Source organism: Grampus griseus (genome assembly GCF_964374135.1).
Source record: "Grampus griseus genome assembly, chromosome: 2".
NCBI classification, from domain to species: domain Eukaryota; kingdom Metazoa; phylum Chordata; class Mammalia; order Artiodactyla; family Delphinidae; genus Grampus; species Grampus griseus.
Window position 1 is genome coordinate 41,781,540 of NC_139018.1, and position 20,791 is coordinate 41,802,330.

A 20,791-nucleotide genomic window follows, 5' to 3' on the forward strand; every position below is an offset into this window, starting at 1 on the left:
TTCAGGTGGCGCTGCGGCCTGGCCCTCTGGCGGGGAGGAGGCGGGTTGGAAACGCGAGGGGCTGTGCGGTTGTCGATTCCCCATCTGAACGCAGACGATGGCGAGCCCGCCGGCTGTGCCCCGACTGCCTCCGCACGACACGAGGACGCCGGCTCTGTCGGTGGTGGACATGCACACGGGCGGCGAGCCTCTGCGCATCGTGCTGGCTGGGTGTCCGGAGGTGGTCGGCCCCACGCTGCTGGCCAAGCAGCGCTACATGCGCCAGCACCTCGACCACGTGCGGCGACGGCTGATGTTCGAGCCCCGGGGGCACCGGGACATGTACGGGGCTGTGCTGGTGCCGAGCGAGCTGCCTGACGCGCACCTGGGCGTCCTGTTCCTGCACAACGAGGGCTACAGTTCCATGTGCGGCCACGCGGTGCTGGCTCTGGGCCGGTTCGCGCTCGACTTCGGGCTGGTGCCAGCGCCCCCCGCCGGCGCCCGCGAGGCCCTGGTCAACATCCACTGCCCGTGCGGGCTGGTAGCCGCCTTCGTGGAGTGCGAGGGCGGCCGCAGTGGCGGCCCGGTGCGCTTCCACAGCGTCCCGGCCTTCGCGCTGGCCACAGGTAACCGGCGGGACCCTTCCGGCCCTGCAGCCCAGGACCCAACTAATTACACTGTCTCTCTTGGCTGGAACCCACGCACCGCAACTAACCCACCCCACAAAGCCTTTACAATCAGTAAAAAGGTAATTCTAAATAACTGTAAGTGTGTGTCAGCACCTTGCCCTTGCGAATTTGTTTGGTGCATGCAATTTGATTACCCCGCAGATCTATCCGTCTGTGGTTTGGGGAGAGTCTTGAGGGGTACAGAATTCCGTGCTTCCCATACTCAGCGACTCATTCTCCACTCGTCAGGCATTCCTAGAGATTTCACAGTTGGGTAAGGCAAGGTCCACTAGGGTCAAGGAAAGTGCAAAGAACCGGAGCTCCAGGCTGGCTAGAATATGATTGCTAGACACATTATTACACCCTGACAAGTTAGTAAACACGTTACTAAAAGTCATCTGTAAAAATTGCCTTTCCCACTTATTGGGGGAAGAATTAAATATTTTCGAGAAGATACAGATGTTGCTGGTCTAATTCTTTAAGAACAGGTACAGACATTGCCTGGGTCCAAATCCTGACACACCCTTAAAGCTATGCGAACTTAGTCAAATTACTGACGCCCTCCGTGTCCATTGTATCTTCATTTGTTATCTCATTGAGGTTTTTTTGAGGATTTAATGAGTATACAAGGTACTTAGAATTTTTAAAAAACATCTTCCTAGACATAGAAAGACTGCAGAATATATAGGGTTGCTAGTTACAGTTCTCTAGGTGTGCAGAGCCTTTAAAAGGCTTTGGTGGGTTCTCTAGTACAGAGCCTGTATGTCATGTAAAACAGTGTAACTATTCATCCTTACAAAGAGGGAGATTGCTACAAATTCCATCAGCAAAGGCTGAATTCTATCAAGATGCTTTAGTAGTCTGACTGGAAGTGAGCTGGGAGCTAATTTAGTCAATCCAGCAATAGGGTTATCATTCCTTTTCTTCAAAGTCTTCCAGCTGTGCAAATCATTCCGTTAATTTGATCTTGATCCTCCTCGTGGATTTGGGTTCAAGTTTAGCCTGATTATAAATGTTATGAATGATGCAGTAATAGCCCAGGTGTTTGAGAGTCTTAGAATACCTCAGGCAGCTGAAACACACAAGTTGATAAAGAATGCCACTGGGCAAACTGATGCCAGTTTCCCAGAAAGAATGGTGTCACGTCCGGATTGGGAGGGAACTTGAGGGAGACAGGAATTTATGTTAGGATTACATCTTTAAAAACCTCAGCAGTTAACTAGCTTGGCTACCTGATTTCCCCTTAGGCCACCCCAGCAGCAGATTAGAAGCACTCTAGATTTTGTGGGAAATGACAGCTGGCAGCAGGATCGCCAACTACGTACATCATAGTTTGGGGTTGGTTAGGGCAGGGGCAGTCAACCCCACAAGCACAGTAGTTCCTGAAAGCATCACTGTGTGACCATACTATAATCAGTGGGCATTAATGGTCACTTTGAGCCATTAAGAAAACGAAATCCTTAAATTCTCTACTTTGAAAATTGCATAAAAGGCAGATGGGTAGTGTCCAAGATCACGGCTCTGCCCCTCCCCATCTCTGTGACCTTGTGGAAGGGCTTCCATGCCTCAATGTCATCTATAAAATGAGGATGACAACAGTCCCTACCTCAGGATTGCTGAGTTCATCTCCACTCCACCCAGCTAAAATGAAGACTCTTTAGTTTTATTCACTGTATTTAAGTGCTAGAACAGTACACAGTCAGTGACTATTTGTTGTGTAAATAAATGAAATTCAGAGAAGAATATGCTGATTGGCAAATGTAAATATCTGTCCTCTTAAGAGCCCTGTTCCATTTGGAAGTTAAACTTTTGGCTTTAATATTAACATTTATTGTATTCCTAAGCTGTGCCCACTCTTCCCCACACATTATCACATGGAATTCTCAAAACAATCCCTTTAGGATGGAAACAGCAATTCCATTTTACGCATGAGGACTTCAAAGCCACACTTAGCTTTCCCCATTCTGGCAGTCCCACATTTCCATCTATTTCCTGAGTCTCCTTTCATTAAACCTGCTTTTCATGTTGCATCAGCATCAAGATAAAGACATTTTTGATTCACTTTTGCTCTTAAGTTCCACAGGTGTGTTTTACTCCTTTGATTATAAACTTGCTCTGTTTTGACACGTCATGTGTTAAAAGGGTCCTGTGGTTCTACTCTAACTGGTAGCCCCCTGGTATCTTTGTATGACTCACTGTGCAAACTCAGGAATACAAGAACTATTTTATTTTTCACAACTTAATTTCTGAATTTGAGACCCCTCTCTGCCCTGTTGGTTGACTTAGCTTCATCCTTCCACAGGCTGGCCCCTTTTTTGATAATTGCATGAGAGGCACCTACATTTTCCTTCATAGTTTTCACACATTCATGTCCCAGAATTTCCTCTCTCTCTGCCTCTATGATGTTTTCTAGAAAAGATCTTCAGAATAGTTAACAAAATATGTATGTATGATTTAGGAAAAACATGGCATTCATGTTCTAAAACTTATACAAACCTCATTAACTTAAAAATAGAAAGATGTACTGAGCTAAAGGTCTATTATTAATTACATGATGCATACTCATTTTGAAAATGGATTTTTGCTCCATTCCTTTTTACAGTAGGAAAAAATACACCCACCCCAACCCCCAGAAATACACATATATTTAAAATGCTCTGAATTTTATTGCTGAAATACTAAAACAAACTTGTTTTCAAACACATCTTTTTTAGATCTCCTAGTGGATGTTCCCGGTCATGGAAAGGTGGTGGTGGACATTGCATATGGTGGCGCGTTTTATGCGTTTGTTAGTGCTGAAAAGTTAGGACTTGATGTTTGTTCCACAAAGACAAGGGACCTCATGGATGCAGCAAGTGCAGTGACAGCAGCAGTGAAAGCTCAGGTCAGTACAGATGCTGCTATCATAGCAGATACCCTCCTCTGTGACATGGAGGGGATAAAAATGACATATCTATACAGAAAATTAAATATCTCTGAGTTCAAATTATCAGTAGTACTAAAAATAAGGTACTGGTTATAATCTTAGACTCTAGAGCAAGACTACCTGGTAGTTGTAGTTTTGCTACTTGTAGCTTTTATAACCTTGAACAAGTTACATAACTTCCATGTGCCTCAGTTTTCCTAGCTGTAAATGGAAATTATGAAATACCTGCTTCATAGGGAGTTGTAAGAATAAGTCAATATGTGTAAACGACTTAGAATAGTGCCTAGCCATAGTAAATGTTCAATAAATGGTAACTATTATTAACTTTAATAATACATAATAATAATATAATTTGTGGTTACTTAAACATAGAAAATGTATTATATAATATTCCACTAATTTGAAATGCTTTGATATATGTGGTCATTCTGCAAACCTTGAAAATAATGAATGTAAAATATAGCTTACAAAATAGATTTCATTAAATCTGATCAGACTTTCTCTTATTTCACAGAGAACATTAATTCCTAGTTAGTGAATTTTTCCTATATTGCTAAGAAGTTACTTAAATAACCACTCAAGTAACTCTAGTTTGGCTTGGGAAAACTATTGTTATAAAATCAGTTTAGATAATAAATAATTCTAGAATATTCTTTCCTTTCTAGCACAAGTGTGCCTTTTTACCTAATTGGGACCTATATATAAAACTCAATTTTACCTAATTGGGATCTATATATAAAACTCATATACATATTTTAGCATATGAGAATTTATCATTCTAAGTAAAAAATAACTTAGGAAAGATAGAATCTAATATACTTCTACTAATTATTTATGGGCCTATTTAACATATCTGAGGCTTTATTTTAACATAATAACTTAAATAACAAAATGGATATATACCATATCCCTGTTCTAAATTATCATCTTTCCAGGACTGTCAATACCAATAGGTAGAATTATTTTATCATAGTCACTTCTGAAACTCTGAATTTACATCCATTTTCTGTTCTAGTAAGCAGACAGCTAATAGTTTAACAGTTTGACACAAAATAATTTGACCTTATTTTTAATAAAATCAAGAGAAAAAGGCATTGTTTTCTTAATAAAAGGAGTAATTTTGAAGTTCTCAAAGCTAGAACTTCTCAACAAGGTGGCAAGGGGTGGACTTTGAGAGAGGAAGGATTCTGAAAAAAATATGAGTAGTTCTGTCAGTGGTGAAGCAGGCAGTAGGACTACTTTGTGAATTGCTGATTATTCATACTGCTAATGCAGATTTAGGCAAAGGCCATTTGCCGGGGGGAGGGAGCTAAAGTAAATATAAAATAAATTCATCTTTGTCCTTTTAGCAAACATTTACCAAGGACTTATTGTATGTCGGACACCATGCTAGATGCTGGAGACCCAGAGGAAGACCAAACCCCACGACCTTCAAGGAGCTCAGTCTAGTGGGGGAAGCATCCCTGTGGGCAGTGTGATGTACTGGTGCTATTGTGGAGGTGGGGCATAGGGGCTTTAAGAGGTCAGAGAACAAAGATCCAATATACGGGCCTCTTTAACTGGGTTATAGATGAACTCTTTGGATTTTAAGAATCCAAATCTCTTCAACTGCTTTAAATGACAGGTAAGTGGTAGTGGAATATACTAACTGTAAGGATACAATGGAAGTAAGGTTATAGTAATCTCAGCCAAGCTACCAGGCATTACAGGAATCCAGAAGTTAAACAACCAGACCTCTCAAGTTCAGGAAGCATCGCACATTTGGACCTGACCAAGCTTTACCACTGACGTGCCCTAGCTCCCCTGCCAGTGCCTGCTTCTCTCTGTGTGTACCTGCTGCTTTTTATGATACTGACTTCATCCTTTCTAAGTCTTTTTTGACCCATCCAGTTGTTTCTCTTACCTAATAGCTTCTGCATCCTTATACTTTTTGCTTGCTCATGGCCTCTGACAGTTCTTGTATCTATCAGTGGTATTAATTTCAGCTCTAGATACTCATTGCTTGATTTTTCTACATTATCCCCTTCAAGTTCCTGAGGGTGAGAGTAGGATTGCCTTAGCTCCTCCTGCTTGAGCAGCCATGGGTGGCCTGTGAATTGACCATCCTGGGGTCAGTGCTGGGGTCAGCGGTTAAAAGAGTATGTGTTTTGGGAGGTATGTGTATAAAATAGGACTGTTCCTTTAGTAGAGGCTATGTGCAGGCCGACTTCCTTAGAAAGGGCTCAAAGTTATGATAAAAATCATAACTTCCAACAAAACTATCTTTATTCATCTAGAGAAAGACATAATTTCTAGTATTTAGTGCTGTGACCCAAAAAATATTTTTTAAATGATAAAGATGGAAAAATTATGTCTAAGTACCCCATATATGTTATTTAAAAGATAAGTTTGAATGAAAATATTTATTTTATGTGTGGTTGATAATTATTTTATTTACAGTTTAAAATTAATCATCCTGACAGCGAAGACCTTGCCTTTCTATATGGAACTATATTAACAGATGGAAAAGACACTTATAGTGAGGAACCAACCACCAACATCTGTGTGTTTGCAGATGAACAGGTATTAAAACTGGAATTTTTAGGCACACAGCCAGGTAATATGGAACTAGAACACTGTGAACACTCTCATCTTCATTTATTCTGCGACAGGTTGACAGAAGTCCTACCGGCTCAGGAGTGACAGCCCGAATTGCCCTACAGTATTACAAAGGGCTTCTAGAACTGAACCAGACCAGAGCCTTTAAAAGCAGTGCAACCGGCTCAGTATTCACAGGGAAGGCTGTGAGGGTGAGTGGCACCCTTAGCTTCTCATTTGTAAGTATGTTACTTTTGAGACTGTGGAGAACTAAGGTGGGTGTTACATAAGTTTTTCACTTAGCTCTTAGAAGAGAATTTTAAGACAGGCCTGAAAAAACTTCCGTTCAGCTAAGATATTGGTTTTCAAAGTGTGGAAAGGACCTTGAGGTCCTATCCATGGGTCCACAAAATCAAAGATATATTCATAATAATACTGAGACGTTGCTTCCTTTTCACTTTCATTCTCTCACAAATGTACAGTGGAGTTCTCCAGGAGCTACATGATGGGTGGTATACCAACTGACTGAATGCAGAAACAAATACAAGAAACTAGCTGCCTTTTGTTATGCCAGACATTAAAGAGATTTGCAAAAATGTAAAAAATGCCATATTTCTCATTAATTTTTTTTTGTTTTGGCAGATATAGTTATTTTCACAAAAATTTGTTTATGACAAAATGTAATCGGTTTATTATTTTTAAATGCATTAATGAACAAATATCTTTTTTTTTGAATTTTAGAATTTTATTTATTGTTTTTATACAGCAGGGTCTTAACAAATATCTTTAATTCCCAATACAGAAAATATTAATTGATATAACTGAAATAAACAAAAACTCTTTGAGGTCCTAAAATCTTTTTAAATTGAAGTATAGTTGATTTACAGTATTTTGTTAGTTTCAGGTATACAACATAGTGATTCAGTATTTTTGCAGATTACATTTCACTGTAGGTTATTATGAGATGTTGGGTATAATTCCCTGTGCTATACAGTATATCCTTGTTGCTTATCTATTTTATAGATAGTAGTTTGTATCTGTTAATCCCAGACCCCTAATTTGTCCCTACCCTCTTTCCTTTCCCCTTTGGTAAGCACAAGTTTGTTTTCTATATCGGTGAGTATGTTTCTGTTTCACATATACATTTATTTGTATTATTTTTTAGATCCTACAAATAAGTGATATCATATAGTATTTGTGTTTTTCTGTCTGGCTTTCACTAAGCACAATATTCTCTCCATCCACGTTAATAATAATAATGGCATCCATAATAATGGCATTATTTCACTGTTTTTTGTGGCTGAGTAATATTCCATTGTGTGTGTGTGTGTGTGTGTGTGTGTGTACCACATCTTTTTTTTTTTTTTTTTTTTTTTTGCGGTACGCAGGCCTGTCACTGCTGTGGCCTCTCCCATTGCCGAGCACAGGCTCCGGACGCGCAGGCTCAGCGGCCATGGCTCACGGGCCCAGCCGCTCCGCGGCATGTGGGATCTTCCCGGACCGGGGCACGAACCCGTGTCCCCTGCATCGGCAGGCGGACTCTCAACCACTGCGCCACCAGGGAAGCCCTGTACCACATCTTTTTAATCCAATCATCTGTTGATGGACACTTGGGTTGCTTTCCCATCTTGGCTCTTGTAAATAGTACTGCTATGAACATTGGGGTGCATGCATGTTTTTGCATTAGTGTTTTCATTTTTTCAGATACATACCCAGGAGTAGAATTTTTTGAGGAACCTCTGTATTGTCTTCCATAGTGGCTGCACCAGCTTACATCCCTACCAACAGTATAGGAGGGTTCCCTTTTCTCCACATCCTCATCAGCATTTGTTATTTGTAGACTTTTTGATGACAGCCATGTTGATTGGTGTGAGGTGGTACCTCATTGTGGTTTTGATTTGCATTTCTCTAACAATTACATGTGCCTGTTAGCCATTTGTATGTCTTCTTTGGAAAAATGTCTATTCAATTCTTCTGCCCATTTTTTTTTTTAAAGATTTTTTGATGTGGATCATGTTTTAAGTCTTTATTGAGTTTGTTACAATATTGCTTCTGTTTTATGTTTTGGTTTATTTGCCCTGAGGCATGTGGGATCTTAGCTCCCCTACCAGGGATCAAGCCCACACCCCCTGCATTGGAAGGCAAAGTCTTAACCACTGGACGACCAGGGAAGTCCCTTCTGCCCATTTTTTGATTGGATTGTTTGGGTTTTTTGATATTGAATTGTATGAGCTATTTGTACATTTTGGAAATTAAGCCCTTGTTGTTCACATCATTTGCAAGTATTTTCTCCCATTCCATAGGTTGTCTATTTGTTTTATTGATGGTTTCGTTTGCTGTGCAAAAGCCTTTAAGTTTAATTAGGCCCCATTTGTTTATTTTTGCTTTTATTTCTTTTGCCTTAGGAGACAGATCCAAGAAAATATTGCTTCTACTTATGTCAAAGAGTGCCTATGTTCTCTTCTTCCAGATTTCCCAGCACTACTTATTGAAGAGACTGTCTTTTCTCCATTGTATATTCTTGCCTCCTTTGTCGTGTGTTGACTGTGGGTGTGTGGCTTTGTTTCTGGGCTCTCTATTCTGTTCCATTGATTTATTTGTCTGTTTTTGTGCCAATACCATGCTGTTTTGACTACTATACCTTTGTAGTATAGTCCAAAGTCTGGACGGGTTATACCTCCAGCTTCATTCTTTTTTCCCAGGATTGGGGGCTTTTATGGTTCCATATATATTTTAGGATTCTTTGTTCTGGTTCTGTGAAAAATGGCCTGGGTATTTTGATAGAGATTGCATTAAATCTGTAGATTGCTTTGGGTAGTATGGCCATTTTAATAATATTATTTCTTCCAATCCAAGAGCATGGGATATCTTTTCATTTGTTTAAATCATCTTCAGTTTCCTTCATCAGTGTTTTATAGTTTTCAGCATATAGGTCTTTCACCTCCTTGGTTAAGTTTATTCCTAGGTATTATTTTTTTGACCTGATTTTAAATGGGATTGTTTTTTACTTTCTGATATTTCATTATTGGTGTCTAGAAACGTGACCGATTTTTGTATATTAATCTTGTATCCTGCAACCTTGGTGAATTTATTTATTAGTTCTAATAGTTTTAGAGTGGAGACATTAGGGTTCACTATATAGAGTATCATGTCATCTGCAAATAGTGACAGTTTTACCTCTTCCTTTCCAATATGGATAACTTTTATTTCTTTTTCTTGTCTGATTGCTATGGCTAGGATTTCCAATACTAGGTTAAATAGAAGTGGTGAAAGTGGGCATCCTTGTCTAGTTCCTAAATTTAGTGGGAAGGCTTTCAGCTTTTCACCATTGAGTATTATACTAGCTGTGGGTTTGTCATAAATGGCCCTTATTATGTTGAGATATGTTCTCACTATACCCACTTTGATGAGAGTTTTTAATCATGAATGGATGTTGAATTTTGTTGAATGCTTTTTCTGCATCTGTTGAGATGATTATGTGGTTTTTGTCTTTCCTTTTGTTAATGTAGTATATATCACAGTGATCGATTTGTATATGTTGAACCATCCTTGTGACCCTGGTATAAATCCAGCTTGATCATGGTGTATGATCCTTTTCATGCATTCCTGGATTTGGTTTGCTAATATTTTGTTGAGGATTCTTGCATCTATATTCATCAAAGATATTGGCCTGTAATTTTCCTTTTTAAGTGTCTTTGTCTGGTTTTGGTATCAGGGTAATGGTGGGTGAGGTCCTTAAATCCTAGGGTATAAAGGGATCCTGAGACCAAAATGTTTGAGAACCATTAAATTAGGGTTTGGATTTTTTTTGTTTTTATTCTATAGGAATGTTCCATTTTATATAATAAGATGTGAAAGTCCTGAAAAGTTGTAGAAAGTATTTTTGTAACGGAATCAAATTATAAATGAGCTAACAGCTAATTAATGAATTTACTCATAGTAGTAAGTAAAATCTACTGTAGTATGATTAAATTGCATCTAATAAATGAATCTACTCACAAAGAGTCCTTTAATATAGCAGATAACTTATCCTAATAAAGAGTTTTATATCCTAATGTAGCTGTTTTTAAAGTTTGTTCTTTTCTGAATATGGAATTTGCTTTAAGTTAGGGATTCATATATAATACGCTGATCTTATGGGATATGAAACCATTTATGTTATATGCTAAAACTTGGAATACGTTATCTTCAAGTCTGAGACTCAAGACAAAATAATAATCGACAACGTTTATTGGGTGCTTGACTATGTGTCAATTTCCAAGCTAAGCACTTCACATATACCGTCTCTTTTAATTCTCCCAAGAATCCTCTGAGGTCAGTAATGTTATCATCCTTTTTTCCCAAGTGATAAAATGGAGAATTAGAGTTTAGATAATTTGCCAGAGGTCAAACAGACAGGTAACAGAGCCAGACTATGCATGTGGGTCTCTCTGAGCAGAGCCTGTACTGTTAACCACCATATTTTCTTGCTCTTAGGCAAACGTTTGATGCAGATGGGCAGTTTCACCCACGTGAGAGTGAACTCAACTCTCAACCACCCACTAATGATGACTCCCAAAGCTTCATCCCTACCATGGTTACCTGTGCCTCTCTCCTGAGTCTGACACTGTCCACTAAACTCATCTCAAGATGATTGTCTCAGAGATATCTCAAACTCAACTTGTTTACAAGTTCTTCCTTCCTAAATGTGTTCTTCCTGTCTCATTCCCCATCTCAGCTAATGGTGGCGCCAGCTTCACTTCCAAGCTAGAAACTATGGTCATATTTAACTCATCTCTATTCCTCACCTCCTATGTACATCAGTCCCCAGGTCTATCAATTCTGCCTCCAGAGTATCTCTATATTTTGTTCTCCATTCTCTAAAAACTGCCCTCCTGTCTCTAGATTTAATTGATGAATTAAGGTTCCTCTTAACACATTGCTGGGTTTCTAGTCTCTCTCCTCTCCAATTTGTTCCCTACTTTACAGCTAAACTAAATAAAAAACACAAATCCAGTCACTTACCTTAAAAACCTCCCATTGCCTATATGATTAACTCTTGGGTTCTCTTTAAAATGATAAAAATTGAGAATACAACTTTCAGGCTAGATAAACTATGAGGGCAGTATCTTGATATTCTCCTTTTACCTTCCTTTTTCAGGAAGTAAAATGTGGTGATTTTAAAGCTGTTATAGTGGAAGTATCTGGACAAGCCCATTACACAGGTACAGCAAACTTTATAGTAGAAGATGATGACCCACTGAGGGATGGATTTCTTCTCAAATGACTTATATGACTTTTAAGGGCTTTCTTTAAATTGTTATCATAAGTAAATTTTCTCTGAATTACGTGGAAAACTGTATCCAAATTGTACATGTAAGCCAACTAACATTCTTCTTAAAATAATACACTGTGGTTAAATATAAAGTCATTATTCCTGTTTATACATGTGTATTGGTATATTGCTTATAGAATACAAAATGCAGAATACTTTTCTAATTATTAACATATCAGGTAAAATTAAAACCTTAGTTCTTGTTACTTTTAAATATTCCTCTGTGGTAATTACTATAATATTCTGTTTTAAATGCTCTTTGAGTAATAGCTTCAATTGTAGCCCTCACAGCAATGAGTCTTACAAGTTCATTATTTTAGTCTTCCAGTTTTTGAGTAAAATAATGCCCTCTCTCTAAGCAGCATGCAAGGGAGACAGCTTATTATAAAGTCCTCAACACTTAGCAGTCATAAACTGGGAAGTAATGGGGTGGTCAGCTTCTCTGGGTGAGAGTTGTAGCTGCTGCAGGGATGTCCTCTGTGCTGCAGAGCCCAGCTCCTATACCCGTAAACTCGTGAGAGAAGATCAAGAATCAAGCTTTTGATATATCGTTAAGGCTCTTATAAAAGGGGTTGTTTATTGCATTACTGAAGTATAGGTACACAGTAGGAGTCAATCAATAAATCTCTACAGTGGGGCAAGTCAACATACTCTGCCAACTACATGCCAGGTAATTTAAAACATGAAGGACATGTTAACTATTGGCGTTCTTGCTAGTTAATTGTGAACCTGTTAAAAAATAAAATTTGATCATTATCAGCATTATAAAATGAAGTATTAAAAATTATTCACCATGTGATTTTCTCAATATTCAGTAGACTTTTTTTCTGGTGGGTGGGGGGTATTTTCTCAGTTTATTTTAGATTCATTGTTTTGACCTTAATTTGTGCTCTGAACTCTGTCAGCCTTGAATCAGTAGACTCTTTTTTGAGGTAAGTAATAGTATTTCTTTTTTTGAGCATACAGTGAAATAATCAATTCATTTCAACTGGCTGTATCATCCAGCAAGTCTGTGTAGACCCAGTTATCAGGTCTCTGATTGAATTACCTGACCAAAAGGAAGGCTGTAAAGTTAATGTTCTTGATTTCCCTATTAAATACACAAAAACTAATGTTTTCCATTCATTATCTCTTAAAATCTGTGGTAAAAAATTCACTTACCTCCAAAAAATAACACTAAATATGACCAAGAAATTTTCTACAGATTAGGGAGATTTGCTGTACTTTATTTTAATAGAAATAGAACCACTATTTGCTCTCTAAATTTCACAAGTCACATTAATTTGAAGAAAAAAAGACACATAGATTGTTTAGAAGTTTATAGCATTTTGTAATGTGCACACACATCTCCCCTGCTCTAACGAGGTACACTGTGAAATTTGATTGTTATTCTATGGCTACCGAGGGTGGGGAGTATTTATCACTGACATTCTTTAGAATTGTTAGCACGTGGTGATAACAAAAATGCGGACTGACATTTAGTCAGTTTTATTATTGTTTCAAAATTCTCTACAGACAGTGCACCCCCTGATCAACTGCACCCAGGCCGGCACTCCCTCCGCCCACCCATGATATGCCACTGCTTTTGTCTCATTCATGAATATGAGAGAAATGCAAGCCAGAAGTGTCAACTAACTCCCTCAGGTCGCACTTAAGGCTGTCAGTCTAGGGCTTCTGACCCCAAGTCCAGTATTTTCCTGCTACACTTCCTCTGCCTCTAAGACAGGACAGCCAGAACTTGTTCTATGATAATACTTTAACAAAAATGTTATGTTTGTTGAACACTGAAAAATAGATACTGCCTAAATCTTCCTAACTTCTAATCCAAACCAGAGCCAAACCCTTGCAATAATATTCATTCCTTCTGTATTTCACCGTGTCTCCCGTGGAGTCAAAACCACTAGGGAAATCAACTGCTGTTCCTCTCACCTCCAAGTGTCTAATCAGTCACTAAGTCCTGTTGATTCTACCTTCTGAATACTGCTCACATCTATCCCTTCCCATCCTTGCTAAGGGTTTTGTCTCATCACTAACCTCTTTCAAGCAACCTCCTTCCCCTCATTGGTTCCTTCCTCTAAGGTCTTACTGAGTATCATCATAAGCAAAATGAAACAAACACCCCTTGTCCACCTTCCCTCTTCAGCCTGCTGTCTGTCACCCCTATTGCCTTCCCTTTGCAGTCAAGCTCCTGGATTCCTTACTCTCTTCTCATTGGGTACATTTTCTCATCTTCCGTTTGCTACTCAACTATTGCAATCTGGTTTCGACCTCATTACTCATTGGAAACTATGCTTGATCTAACGACCAGATTTAATGGTCACCCAAGGGTTTATGCAATCCATGGTGGATGCTGCTCCTTGCTTCTTGCAGGCAAGTGTGGTACATTTTAGAGCACCAACCTCTACTCCCTTGGTGCAGAGCTCAGACACAGAGCCATCCACTGAGGTTCTCAAGACCATAGGTTAGTACTCAGGCCCCATGAGAACCCATCGGGTGCTGCAGTTGTGTGGGCCCAGGTCCATCTCCTCTTCACCATGCACTTGCAAATCTTTGCTCCAGGTCCTCTAGACTCTGTAAGAGTTGGGGCACCCTCCTCTTCGTCCCTCAAATTCCACAATTTCCGTACCATCCCTCCTTAGGACAATGCCTCTCATACTTCAGTGTAGGTGTGAATTACCCGGGGATCTTAGAATGCAGATTCTCATTTCCTAGGCATGGGTGGGGCATTTCTAACAAGTTCCCAGCTGATGCTGGTACTGCTGGTAGGAGGACTGCAGTTTTAACCAATTGATTTTAATTCCCTTTTTGGGCCCAGGCTTTACAGGTGAGCCTCCCCTACCTGGAAACTTCTCCTCTTCGCTCTGAGATACATAAGAAGCCTGCTACCTCCCTACCTGAAGGTAAAGAATAGAGCTGACCTCATCATCACAGCAACTTTTCTGAGAAGAGGCTGGAAACTTACATTCTCCTCTTTTCTGAAAAGCAAAAGTAAAACAAAGCACCCCAAAACACAGGACAGCTGATTTCTCAGTTGGCCAAATATGCCTCATCAAATACATCACTCACCTGCTTAGCTTTTCTCCCTTTACCTGCTTCTTAATTTTTGCTACTCCCTAGCATTCCACCTATGGTTCCTTTCTCTCTTCACTCAATACTCTGTTCCTAAGTCATATTCATGCCCACGTTTTTCTCTCTTGCAGAGAGGCTGACATCTCCCAAGTCTCTAAATCCTAAGCTCCAGAGCCATACTGCAGATTCACTACTTGGTGGACAAAGCAGACTCATCTGCCCCTAGAATGTGCCCCTCCTCCCATATTCCCTAATTTGATCAATGGTACCACCATCCATCGAGCCAGGAACCTGGGATCTATCCTTGGCTCCTTTTTCATGCTCTTTTGTCCTCTCTGTTGATGCTCTGAGGTGGACGTCTGTGGATTTGGCCGGCATCATTCCTTTCCCCTTCTTTTATCAACAACACTCTCCTTTTCCTTTGGGAAACCATCCATCCCCTGCACATAGCCTTGATGGGGCTGCCAGACAAGGGGTACTCCAATCAGACTGTCTCCTCTAAGACCTGGGATCTTGAGAGAAATGACATAAGGTCTGAAAAATGGTTGAAGCAGACTTATTCCTATAGAGCCCTAAAGAGATCACCCTCAGTTCCTTTCTGCTATCTCTACCTGTAGAGCTGCCCTGACTTCTCTTGTTCTTGGGGTTGGCTGTTAGACTGTCCTTTTGAACTCCCCCTATCCTTCCAGTAAATTCTGCTTTTGCTTAAATGAGACAGTGCCCTCAATGTATTGTTTATATCCAAAGACTCTAATCCATATACTGCCTCCTTCTTCACTGTAAATGCCTTAGTTCAGACTCTTTCATTTCTCCCCCAGGCTATTATAATGCCTTTTCTTTTTTTTTCCAAATCTATTTATTCATTTATTTTTATTCATCTATTTTTGGCTGTGTTGGGTCTTCACCACTGCACGCGGGCTTTCTCTAGCTGTGAGGAGTGGGGGCCACTCTTCGTTGTGGTGCGCAGGCTTCTCATTGCGGTGGCTTCTCGTTGCAGAGCACAGGCGCTAGGCACGCGGGCCTCAGCAGTTGTGGCACGTGGGCTCCAGAGCACAGGCTCAGTAGTTGTGGTGCACGGGCTTAGTTGCTCCACAGCATGTGGGATCCTCCCGGACCAGGGCTCGAACCCGTGTCCCCTGCAATGGCAGGCGGACTCCCAACCACTGCGCCACCAGGGAAGTCCCACAATGCCTTTTCTTAACTGGTCTCCCAGTTGCCAGATTCTCTTCCTACAGTCCTTATATTTTTAAACATTTATGACATTGTTTGCCTAAAACTAAGGTCTTTGGGCTAGGATCCTTATTTGTTGTTTCTGAAAACCTAAATAAACTAATCTGTTATATATTTTTGGCTTAGTTCAGTGGTTTTCAGCTGAGGTTGGCCTCCCCTGTCCCCCTGAACATTTGGCAATGTCTGAAGACATTTTTAGTTGTCACTACTGCCATCTCATGGGTAGAGGCTAGGGTTACTGTTAAACATCCTACAGTGCCTAGGATAGCCTCCACAACAGAGAATTTACCTGGCTCAAAATGTCAATAATGCTGAGACCGAGAAACCCAGTCTTATTTACCACCTTAAATGAACTTTACTTATACTGTAAGTTTCCAGTAGGATATTTTTCCTCACTAAAATAAGTGGCCAAAACACTAATATTGTTGATTCTAAGACCTGAAGGTATACTAGTCATTCCTGAGATCAGCGTTTCACAAACGAGCATCAGAATCACTTGCAGGGCTCGTGGCTGGGCTCCATCCCCAGAGTTTCAGATTCAGTAGATTTGGGGTGTGGCCTGAGAATCTGCATTTCTAACAAGTTCCCAGGTCATGCTGATGCTGCTGGTCCAGGGTCCACACTTTGCAGACCACTGCTCTAGAGAACCCAAGGGTTTATCACACTTTCCCTCATTAGAGGCCATGCCCAGAAACTTGAGATGCAGCTTCCCTGGGCAGGCAGGCCCTTCCTGTTCCTGTATCTTCCCGCCAGATACCTGGAGCTGCGTCTGTGGCGACTGCTTGGCTGGCAGCACCTTAAACTCAAAACATACCACATTCCAGAGAACTGATGAAGGCTGCCAGCAGGGCAAGGAACCAGTGACTCTCCCCTCTTCCCTGACACGTGTGAGAGAGTAATGGTCCTGGGGTCCAGGTCCTTGAAGACAAGGTGACATCCTGCCTCCAGGATCCATATCCTAGCTCCTCAAAGCACCTGTATCAGAATCACCTTTGGCGTTTAGATTCATGGGCCCATCCTCAGTACTCCTGGGAGTCAGCCAGCCAATGTGCATTTTAATAAGCTTACTTCATCAGTGGTTCTCAAAGTGTGGTCCTTGGACCAGCAATATCATCACCACCCAGCAACTTGTTAGAAATGCAAATTCTCGGACAAGACCCCAGATCTACTGAATCTGAACATCTGGGGCTGGGCCCAGTCAACTGTGTTTTAACAAGCCCTAGGTGCTTCTGTTGCATGCTCAAGTTTGAGAACACCTGGTTTAAGTTTTTCTGCTCCCTCAGGTTTAAGATCTCCGAATTTAGATTGTTTTCCACTTAAGGTTCTAGATTCCTTTCCTACCTGTAGATGCCAGAAACACCCACAGGAAGCAAAGCAACCCCCCCCCCGCCCCCCGCCTCTCTGTAGGACATGTGTATCCAAGAGAGCTTGAGAGTGAACCCTTGTTGAATTTGGCCATCTGTGTGAGGACCAGTCCCGCTTTATCTGATCTGGCTGGGCAGTGGTCCCTGAGGGGGTCGACCTGGCACTCTTTGAAGCCCACCTCCCTGGCCGCATAACCTCGGGGAGAGGTGACATCCTGGACCGGCTTTTCTGGGGGGTACTCGGCCGGCGTCCCGCCCCACGTTCTCGCGTAAACACGCGGTTTCCTTGGCAACACCTGGAACGCACGTCAAAAGCTCCGCGGGTCGCGGGCTACGGTCAACCCTTCGGCCAAGCGCAACTCCAGGCAGAGGCCCCTGACCCCGGCCCCGAGCCATCTCGGGCTTGCGGGCGCCTCCCCCGGTGCGGGATGAGCAGACCTGCGGCCGCCGCGGGGCCCCATGGAGAAGCTGCCGCCGGTGCGCCCAACAGTGAGCACAACCCTGTCGGGCAGCCCACACCCCGGCGCCCCATCCGCGGCCGGCACGCCTGGCCGGACTTCCTCTGCGGCGACGGCGACGGCCGTGCTCTCCTTCAGCACCGCGTCGGCCGCGGCGCTGGGGAACCAGAGCGGCGGGAGCGGGAGCGACAACACTGGCGCCTCGGCTGGCGGCGGCCTTGGCGGGCACGGCGCGGCGGAGAGGCCACCGCTGGGCCCCGCGGCGGCGCCGCTGCTATCTCAGGGGGCGGCGGGGACGGCCCAGGCGCTCGTCCTCCTGCTCATCTTCCTGCTGTCTAGCCTGGGCAACTGCGCGGTGATAGGGGTGATCGTGAAGCACCGGTAGCTCCGCACTCTCACCAACGCGTTCACCCTGTCCTGTCTCTGTCGGATCTGCTCACGGCGCTTCTCTGCCTGCCAGCCGCCTTCCTGGACCTCTTCACGCCGCCCGAGGGCCCGGCACCCGCCGCCGCCGCGGGGCCCTGGCACCGCCAGCCATTTCTTAGCTCGTGCTTCGGCATCGTGTCCACACTCAGCGTAGCCCTCATCTCGCTGGACCGCTACTGCGCCATCGTGCGGCCGACGCGGGAGAAGATCGGGCGCCGCCGCGCGCTGCGGCTGCTGGCCGGCGCCTGGCTGGCGGCGCTGTGCTTCTCCTTGCCCTGGAAGCTGCTCCGTGCTACCTGGGAGTCCCCGGCGGCGCAGAGCTTCCACGGCTGTCTGTACCGGACGTCCCTGGACCCCGCGCAACTGGGCGCGGCCTACAGTGTTGGGTTGGTGGTGGCTTGCCACCTGCTGCCCTTCCTGCTCATGTGCTTCTACCACTACCGTGTCTGCAGGACCGTGCGCCTGTCGGACTTGCGCGTGCGGCCCCTGACCACCTACGCGCGCGTGCTGCGCTTCTTCAGCGACGTGCGCGCGGCCACCACAGTGCTCATCATGATTGTCTTCGTCATCTGCTGCTGGGGGCCCTACTGCTTCCTGGTGCTGCTGACCGCGGCCCGGCAGGCCCAAGCCACGCAGGCTCCCTCGCTCCTCAACGTGGTGGCCGTATGGCTGACCTGGGCCAATGGGGCCATCAACCCTGTCATCTATGCCATTCGCAACCCAAACATTTCGATGCTCCCAGGGCGCAACCGGCCTGCGACAGCAGCAGCTAAACAGCCTAAATCCGAAGCGGGGGATACCAGCCTCCAAGAAGGGTTGGGATGCAGAGCTTGTGAAGACAAATTTTCACCGCTTCGATGAACAATACAGGATTCCGGGGAGAATGGTGTGCTTAATAAAGCCAAACATTTACAAAAAGGACAGAGAGGAGGCTTACCACTTCCCCCAAACAACATACAAAACAGTGTCCTTTCCTTCAGAAGCGCTGAAAGGAATGTAAAGTGCAAAACTTAAAACGATGTTTAACCACACAACCAAGCATGGTGAACTGTAAGTGCCAAAAATGACAAAAATAAAATTCCGCATTACTGAAAAACTCATATTATAGGAATCACAGTGGGAAACAAACAAAAAAATTCATTGAATCCAACTGGTTCATATACATAGACTTTCAGGAAAGAATGAAGACCTTAATTGCTCGAAGGCCCCTCTACATCACCAGCGTTCAGCAGAACTTCAGATTTCTAGAACTTGCACCTCTGACACATGCCTTGGGTGCTTAGGTTAGGAGTCAAAAATTTTATCCGTACACACTTCGGTGCATTTCCTCCCCACCCCCACCCCCATAATCTTTGTGAGAAATTTTAAATTCGTCCCGTTTAAAACCATTTTAGGATTTTGAAAAAATGGTTTATTACTAAAAGTGGTTTATTACTACAAAATCCAACCATTTGAGGGGCAAAGAGAAGTATGAACATAAAGAAATGTGGCTATTTTTTAAAGTATTTCAAGATTATACTTAGAAATGAATGTCCCCCATCTAACCCCCAAAATTATCTGCCTTGGAAACTTTGAGACGTAAACCTTACTCTAACCTGCTACTTTTGTTTCTAATGATTTAGGGGTGCCGCTCTCAGAAAGCTTTCACATTCTTAAAAAATAATTTTCATAGTAGAAAATCTTTGCATTTGAGGTAAATTTGATTTTTGGATGCAGCCAAAAAGGTAATTTGAAGTCAAGTTGATTGAATTTTGTGAGTAATGCATATATACATGTATGAGAGCTCTATAAAAGTAATAAGCTTGGCTATCCTAGGTAGCTTTCATCTAACTGAAGGTGATTCCAAAGAGGAATTCAAAAAATATTTTGAGAAGTGGATGCATTCTTGGAATAACCATAAAGCTCTCCAGGAAAATCATGTTCTACATTTGGAAGTTTGGGTACATATGTTTTAAAAAAATAGTTGCTTAATAGACATGACATATAAAATAATGTGATCTTTATTTGAAAGGAGAATGGCTGTGGGATTATTATATATAATAGAGTACTCATAACTTAGGGGTAAAGTCAGAGAGGTAGTTTAATCAAGCCAGAAATACCTTCAGAAAGGTGCAAAACAAAGATGCTGTTTTAAAATATTTGAAAGCACAATTCGGGATTTGTGTAGGTAAAATTTCTCACATTAAATGCCACTGTACGTAGAGTCACTTACTCAGAATTTTACAAGATGTTTTTGTGTTTTCTTCCTCTTTCCTTTCTTCCATCTTGCCCCTCTTTTCTTCAGTATTTCACAGCCTTAATTGAATAAGTACTTTAAACTAGATATGAAACCTCTGCTCTCATATAAAGATTTTAATGTGAAATGGCCACCTTTTTTTCTTGTATTTAAAGATCTTCATTAGTATTTAATTTTTTTGTGTGACAGAAGGGTGTATGTCATTATTTTGTAATCAAAGATGGAAATATATGATTTTTTTTATACAGCAGATTCTTATTAGTCATCCATTTTATCCACAGCAGTGTATACACGTCAATCCCAATCTCCCAATTCATCCCACTACCACCCTCACCCCCACCCCCCCCCGCCACTTTCCCCCCTTGGTGTCCATATGTTTGTTCTCTACATCTGTGTCTCAATTTCTGCCCTGTAAACTGGTTCATCTCTACCATTTTTCTAGGTTCCATATATATGTGTTAACATACGATATTTGTTTTTCTCTTTCTGACTTATTTCACTCTGTATGACAGTCTCTAGATCCATCCACATCTCTACAAATGAC

The 20,791-nt window shown here is 42.3% G+C and overlaps 2 protein-coding genes across 3 annotated transcripts; both read left to right on the forward strand.

Moving 5' to 3' along the window:
* The first annotated feature begins 13 nt into the window (after positions 1-13).
* L3HYPDH (trans-L-3-hydroxyproline dehydratase) lies at positions 14-12,256 on the forward strand. Of its 2 annotated transcripts, none has more exons than XM_082648028.1 (5): positions 14-605; positions 3,362-3,531; positions 6,013-6,135; positions 6,225-6,389; positions 11,291-12,256. In XM_082648028.1, the coding sequence occupies exons 1-5, from the start codon at positions 98-100 to the stop codon at positions 11,414-11,416; spliced, it is 1,092 nt and encodes a 363-aa protein (XP_082504154.1). In that variant the 5' UTR covers positions 14-97; the 3' UTR covers positions 11,417-12,256. The 2 variants fall into 2 exon arrangements, with proteins under 2 accessions (XP_082504154.1, XP_082504155.1); XM_082648029.1 differs by having other exon boundaries at positions 6,225-6,362.
* A 5,330-nt stretch (positions 12,257-17,586) lies between these two features.
* Positions 17,587-18,872, forward strand: GPR135 (G protein-coupled receptor 135; the record flags this gene model as incomplete). Its single annotated transcript, XM_082649365.1, is given in 3 exon segments — positions 17,587-17,967; positions 17,971-17,998; positions 18,001-18,872. Coding segments are annotated over 3 exon segments (1,281 nt in total).
* Positions 18,873-20,791: the final 1,919 nt, after the last annotated feature.

Excerpts from the sequence above, each read along its gene's own strand:
- L3HYPDH (XM_082648028.1), top strand. The coding sequence starts at position 98 with ATGGCGAGCCCGCCGGCTGTGCCCCGACTGCCTCCGCACGACACGAGG. Across the intron at positions 6,136-6,224 it reads GTGTGTTTGCAGATGAACAG|GTTGACAGAAGTCCTACCGG; the intron begins GTATTAAAACTG and ends ATTCTGCGACAG. Across the intron at positions 6,390-11,290 it reads GCACCCTTAGCTTCTCATTT|GAAGTAAAATGTGGTGATTT; the intron begins GTAAGTATGTTA and ends TTCCTTTTTCAG.